Raw genomic sequence first — 7,707 nt, 5'->3', positions numbered from 1 at the left:
AATTAAAAGGAAATATTCTATAAAAAAATTATTTGCATGATCAAACTATTAAGGTTATTTTCAATATGAGATAAATCTTCATTTATATATAATCATGTGATTTTAATACATTGTTTTTTGCATCATCCAAAAATATATTTGATGTCAAATTATGTCATTCGAAAGAACATTTTTTTAAAATAAGTATAGTTTTTTAGTTATGTACGATGACAAAAGTTAATTTCAAATTTTAGGTATATTCTAACATCATGTACTCCTATTATAATGAAATATAAACAAAAATTATTTCTAAAAAGTTGATATATTTGTTACAATCATCATTTTTTTTTATATTTCATTTCATATTAATATATCCTGTAATTTCAAATTTACTCATCTTACTTTTTATTTACCTCTTTCATCCATTTCTTTCTTCCTCACACCCATTTTCTTCTTCCTCTTATTACGACCACGACCGGTCCGATGGTAAATCCACTAAAACGATTGCTTTAAATCTCTATAAAAAATAAAAATTTTACTTTATCAAAAGGTCTCATAAAAAAAATTATTGAATAAAAATGTCTCAAATTTTAATTTTTTGATAGTCTCAAAAATATTAAATTAATTGAAAAAAAATTACATCATATCAATTATATTAATTTAATAATATCGTGTTAAAATTTAGAAAATCTAATTTATGTCTCATTAAAATTTACTTTAGATCTCTAAATATGTTGGATCGATCCTGATTACGACAAAAACATATACACCCCAAGATATTGATCAATCTTCCTCTCCCATTGTCTCATTTCTTTTTGTCTCACTCCTCTTCTATTGTTCAATCTTCCTCTTCAATAGGTTTGTTATTCCTCCTTTCTTCCTCTAGTTATTTGTATTGTATTTTTATATTAGATTCATCCCAAGTTGAAATGCTGACTATAAACATTGTGTTAAAAATGTTTGCGGTAAATACAATAATTTATATAGTCTATATACATAACACATGTTTATTAAGTCCTTTTTGCTTAAAAGCATATGTTAATGTTAGTCCAATAATTTATGATGGTCTATATACATCAACACATGTTTATTATTGAGTGCAATGACATAGTATTAGTATACCGTCAGTATAAAACTTTTTTTTTTTACATTAACAACCAATGTATTTTGTTTTTTCAAATCTACTAAGCAAGAGAAGAAGGAATTGGTGCCTGGCCAAGGAGAACGACGAGAGGAGAAAAATGCAAGACGGAGAGAAGAAGATGGCCATGAGGAGGAAGGAGAACATAGAGGAATAAGGCAATTGAGAGGAATCTGGCATGAGATAGATATGAATGTATGGAAGGATGGGAAATAATGGAGAGTGTTGGGGGTAGAGTGTGGAGGGAGAAGAAGGTTTGGGAAAGGATAATTTGATTTGATTTTTTATTTTTATTTTTATAAATATTTTAATTGTATGGGTGTAGGAGTCCATCTAGAAAAAAAAAATCAATTTTTAAGAAAATCTCAATAGACTTTGTCATACATAAAATTATGGACATGCTTGGAGAAATCTTGCTTGATAAAAAAATCTTACAAAACTTAAGAGCCATTAAGCACATAAAATTTGGACCAATTCCGTTGAAGAGTTACTATTAAAATCTATAATTAGTCGCTCAATTGACAAATGCTAATATTGATAGGTTGTATATCATGTAGTGAGTTCGAGTATTTGTGTGTGTTTCTAAGAATATTTACCATCTCATCTACATACAAAAAGAAATCCATAATTACATACGAGTGGTAGATCCATTAAAAGAGTTATGAATGTAAACTTTTGGGAATTTACGTAACTTATACAGCAAAAGTGTTCAACAATACAATTTGATCAAGAGGATACACGATCCTTCACATACTAAGCTTGAAAGCTCTGTAGCATTGGCATTTATGATCAAATGTGTTCTGACATTCGACACGACACCAACATAGACAACTACGTTCAATTAATTTATTTTCTTAAATTATCACTTGTGTTAAGGTTTTTGTATTAATATCCTACTTGATATCCATGTAAGTGATTCATAGCTTGAAAATCATATTTGGTCAACACAAACAACTATGCCAATAGTAATTGGAGATGTAATTTGATCTACACACTCACACACATTGTCTGAGTTTATGCTCATTACTTTTTTATTCTTCTCATTCACAAAAAATGATAAACAACATAAAATGTGTCCAGGTATCTATATATTGGAGGATACAATTCTTTCCCATTTTGATGCTCTAACCATGATTCAAGTCCTAGCAAATTCTGAATCGTCTACATGTAGTTCAAACAAAACTCTAGCAGCCAATCTGAACAACAAATATGCATAAATATCATTGTCCAACTCTCACAATTGGACCAACATTTCAATACCTCAGACATTAGACTCATCTCCTTCAATTCCTTCTTGTTCTCCCGTTCTCTCCGTCAACTGAGGGTTCATGGAAATCATTAGTTTCTCGGTTATTGGCTCCGGCACCATCCCCTTCGACGTTAACTCCTTGAAATAACGCATAGCATCTTTTATCCTCCCATTTTCATAATGTCCATGAATCATGATGGTATACGATCGTCTGTCTAGTCCCAATCCATTCCTCTCCATTTCTTCCCATGTTTTTCTCAATCCATCAAGATCATTCCATTTCATATACAACCTCAAGACCAAATTGTAAACATCGTCACTCATTGCACACCCATTTCTCTCCATTGCCTCCAAAACCCTAGGAATTTCCTGAGGCGTCTTCAGCGACTTAAGCAAGTAACTATAAGTAACTTCATTAGGCAAACAACCCTCATTCCTCCTCTCCATATCCTCTACCAGTTCATAAACCTTATCCATTCGCCTTATCTTACAAAGATGCTTAATCAACGAATTATAAGTAGCTACATTCGGCTGACAACCTCGTTCCTTCATATCACGAAAAACCTGCAACGCCTCAGGAATCCTCTTCTTAAAACAAAGACCGTCAATTACACAATTGCATATCACAACATCAGGTTTACAACTCTCATCTTTCCACATACGATTGAACAACTTTAAAGTTGTTCCCAATTTCCCTTTATTCGTCATCGCCTTAATGAAAGTTGCATAGGTGAAAATATCAGGCTTGCATTTAGAACTTATTATATCTTTCCATAACCTCTTAGCTTCATGTGTATTCCCTAAAACACACCAACCATTGAGAATTACATTCCAAGTTTTTATATCATGATAAAGCTGAAACTTGTTCATCTTACTATGAAACAAAGTTTCTGCTTCTTCAACGTGTTTATACCTACACAGCCACATCAAGAGAGTACGAAAAGCTTCTGAATCAAACTCATTGTTCAAACCATACTCTTCCCTTCTGTGGAACATGTTAATTGCTTCCTCCACTTTATGTGCAGCCACAAACCTACGAATCAAAATGGAAAAAGTTTCTTCATTTACGAGTTCTTTTCGTTGCGACATTTCGTCAAGCACTTGGTGTAACTCCTCAAAACGCTTCATTTTACCGAGGATGTTGAGAATCTCGTTATACACGTGGCAACTGGGTGTGTAGTTGTTGGTTTTGGAGACCCATTTGAAGAAAGTGAACGCGGGTTTCCAATCGGAACGGTGACGTTGCAAGACTTCGAGGACGAGTTCGTGGTTGGGGTGAATTTTGCAGAGGTTGAGAGCATGTTCGATTTGTTGCGTTGGTTTGTCTCTTCGGAATTTGAGAAGGTTTTGGATGAATGAAGCTGGCGGTGATTCGGGATGAGAATGAAGGAATCGATCAAATTTTGGTGATCGTGGTGTTTGGAGATTGTTGAATAAGGTTGCGATAATGCGTTGGTTGTTTTCGCAGGAAAGTGTTTTTATAGCTTTCATGTTGTGCTCTGTGTTGGTGCTGCTGTTACTCGAATTTTGTCGAACAATTTATTCATGAAACTGTGCGCGATGAACCAACCCACACTAGTTTCAGATTTATGCTTTCTTTTGAATGAGGAGACAAAGTAAATGGAAATTAAGATGATATTTTAGTTTTTTTGGTTCCAAAGAAAAGAAAAATATAATTTTTCAAATGACTTAAATAACCTTGTGTTAAAGGTATGGGTGTATTGTATGTTAGGAGGGAATACTTTGAGTAATGTAAATAAATTATTTTAATGAAAACGGTGTAGATAGCAAAATAGGGTATGGGTTCAACAGTGCCCACCAAGAGGGCTTCATGATTTGGACATATCGAGTATCCATGGGCCTTGTATGAGTTTCTTTTTTCACTGGAAATCAAGTAACAAAGACAAAAACTAAGGTCTAGAAAACATAATCCCTAGACATCTGCTAAACAAAAACTCGCTAGAAGATGGGAATAAATTTCAAAACTTCAAACTCATAATCAAGAGCTGCTCCAAATTTTGCAAGATGTGAACCAGCATCATGTGCCATTCCTTTGACAACAATGATCTCATGTAATCAACAATACATGATAGAAAGTGAGTCTTAATTCACAAATAATATATTTGTAAAACCACACCTCTTAAAGAAGTCAAAAATATCTTGTTGAGTTTCTTAAAACGTAAGTATATCAAAGCATAAGCAACTAAGATTATCAATAGTGCTTTCGTTTACTTTAAGTTTAATGACATTAACATGAGGATGTCACCAAGAAACAAGGACGGGTTTAGAAATCTAACGAATGGGGCAAAAAATTGTTATAAACTTTACATAAAAATAAATTACAATAGTCATAATTTGCAAGAAAATTAGAAAATAGTTTTATAAAATTATTTTATAGGTTGAAATAGAAGTTAAACCTTCTAAAAACAAAATAAAATAGAGGCTTTGTTAGAATATTACATTTATCTATAAAAAATAATATTACAATTCAATTTTTAACATTAAATTTTGGTTATTTATATTCTTAAGTTTTTTATGCTTAAAAAAACATATTTAATTCATCCTAATTATGTATTCTACATTATTATGAAAGATATCTTTATAATGTTTTAAATATGTCTATAAGAATCATTAAAAAATCTGAAAAATATAAATCAGTTATTTAACATTAGAAACTAACACTCCTAACAAAAAATATTATGAGGATTAAAAACAAATTAAAAATTATTTGGTAAAAGTTTAATAATAAATATATTAATTTTATTATTATTGTTTTTTTTTATATTTATATTATTAATCAATAAAAGGTAAAATCGTGCGAACGTATATATAGACGGACGGCACACGACTTATGACAAAGTGATCTCACATATTGAAAATGACTATATCCTCTTGAAGACAAATTACAACAAATCCATGACAATAATCTAGGTCCTAATTGTTTCAAAAAAATAGAATTTATGGTATAGCCACGCCTATATGATCACTCATTTGATTTTCTATCAGTTACTATATGATATGGGAAATGTTGTTAAATGGATGATATAAGCCAAGTTGAATATCATTATCGTCTTAATTTCGAAGGTTCTTTGTCACATCCACCGTTGAAATTGGATTTGGAAACAAACGAACATCATTGTTAGTTACAGTTTTTTTTTTTTTAATGACTTACTAGTTATGAAGTTAATGGATGTTACATAATTTTTTTTTTTCATCTTATGAAGGATTGTAAATACTACGGTAAATTCGGATGAGATTTCTGATTTGATTCTGTAATAAATGGTCTAACCTAATAATATTTATATTTGTCAATTCAACTAAGACAGTATATGTTATATGAATTCTAATGACACCTATTTCCATTAATAAAAATTGTTTACTTATATATGTTAGCTTCTAAATTTGCAAAAATATCTATTTCAAACTTTCATGGTTGATATGTTTAATTTGATTTCGAATAGTTCTTGACTTTACTCAATTAATCTCTTAACAAATGGACTTAGAGCAAATCTATCACTATATAAGGAATAATAAGACAAAATGAACTCGAGACAAATTATAATGATTCCTTAAATAGAGACAAATTTGTATTGTAGATTATGGGATACGTGCCTACACTATGTTTTGAAAAATAAAATTTAATTATATATATACACACTCTCTTTTGACTCAATTATACAAGAAAAATTACTACTTTTTTAGACTCAAATATAAATAAATGTTAATTAATTTATCCACAATTAATGTTTTTATTCTAGAAATACTTTTAAATTAATTATTCAATATTTTTTAGAATATGAAAAATCATATAGAATATTAATTATGATGTATATTTATCTTTTCAAAAATGAAATATTATTTCTAGTTCTTTTGTGGATAAAACAATTTATCACCAATGTAGATGCATCAGTCTAAAGTGATTTTCTTTTCTATTGATATCTAGCAAAATAGTATCACAAAAACCTTGTAACCTATATCCTTATGTTTTCTTATAAAGCAAACTCAAGTTAGCAATACTGAATAAATGTTCAAAGATTCTTCTAATGACTTTTAATTGAGTTTATTTTAGATCTGATAAACATATAATGAACATAGGATATGGTCTAGATGCAGTTGGGAAGAGTAGATAACCAATCATAATTCCATAGAGTTTTTTATTTACATTTTTTATAATGTAACATTTGTTAATAACACATGTTAAATGCACAAGAACGGTCATAAATATCGAATCCTCTATGTTTTTGAATTTCTTAATGAGTGTCTTAAAGTATTTTGCTTTGATGAAGATAGATTCCATCATTACAATATTTAATTTAAAGCCTAGGGAAGAACTTCGATTCACTAATCACACCCATATCAAATTATTGGCATTAACTTTTAAAAAAAAGTCTTTGAAAAGAGGTTCAATAGTAACACTAAACTTAATTCTTTAAACCACTTTTAAAATAAACTATTTAAATTAATTTTTTATGTGGAGTTTTATTTTTAAAAATGTTATGTAAAAAAAATAAAATACTATAAAAATCATTTAAAAAAAAATCTTAAACAAACTGATTCAATATCATCAAAATATATTTGTATAAAGATAAAGTGTTTGTTATATGAATTTCTAAGCAAATTACTATCCACCTTTCATCTTGTAAAACCATTTTCCATTAACAAGGTGTTCAATCAATGATGTGAGGCTATATGAGCTTGTTAAAGACCATAAATATAATCTTTTTCTAAGTTTGAAGACATCATTTAGAAATTTTAAGCATCATATCATATTGTGCAAAAAATGATTAAAGCATATAAATAGCTTGAAGCCTATAACAGGTGCAAAGGTTTCGATAAAGTTGGCGCCTTTCTATTTTAGGTAACCTTGAGATATTAACCTTGCCTTGCTTCTTACTATTTTACCGTTTTTATCAAATTTATTTTGAATAGTCCTTTAGTTTTGATGATGATTTTCTTTTCTTTGGTCGTGATACAGTTCCATACTTTATTTTTAGTAAATGGGTCGATAATTCTTCTTGCATAATTATAATCTAAATTTTATCTTTTAAATACTTTTCAACTTTATTTTATTTGATTCTACTTTTAATAATAATAGAGCAACGTCTTCTTATTCTCTAAATAAATATTTTTTTTTGACTTTATCTTCTATTAGACCTATTATATATTTTTAAGGATGGATCATTTTGGTTACTGTTTCTTCTAGATCTTTTTGTTTTTTTTGCTTATGGTGTATTAAATGCATATTTGATTCCTTCATTTGGTGCATCTTCATCTTGCGTTTGATTTCCTTGACTCTCATATAGAAACAGAAATATTTAAGTTCTTTGATTTTTTGTTT

At 29.3% G+C, this 7,707-nt stretch overlaps 1 protein-coding gene across 1 annotated transcript; it reads right to left on the bottom strand.

Moving 5' to 3' along the window:
- Nucleotides 1-2,077: 2,077 nt before the first annotated feature.
- Nucleotides 2,078-4,015, bottom strand: LOC101502395 (putative pentatricopeptide repeat-containing protein At3g15200). The gene has a single exon (XM_027335006.2). It carries the CDS (start codon nt 3,858-3,860, stop codon nt 2,382-2,384), a length of 1,479 nt encoding a protein of 492 aa, XP_027190807.1. The 5' UTR covers nt 3,861-4,015; the 3' UTR covers nt 2,078-2,381.
- Nucleotides 4,016-7,707: the final 3,692 nt, after the last annotated feature.

The sequence above is a fragment of the Cicer arietinum genome, chromosome 1, assembly GCF_000331145.2.
Source record: "Cicer arietinum cultivar CDC Frontier isolate Library 1 chromosome 1, Cicar.CDCFrontier_v2.0, whole genome shotgun sequence".
In the NCBI taxonomy this organism is placed as follows: Eukaryota; Viridiplantae; Streptophyta; class Magnoliopsida; order Fabales; family Fabaceae; genus Cicer; species Cicer arietinum.
Note: the sequence above shows the minus strand (reverse complement) of the source record. Positions and strands in the feature narration are given on the sequence as shown.

What these genes read in the sequence shown, in the direction of transcription:
- LOC101502395 (XM_027335006.2), bottom strand. Translation starts at nt 3,860, where the DNA reads ATGAAAGCTATAAAAACACTTTCCTGCGAAAACAACCAACGCATTATC.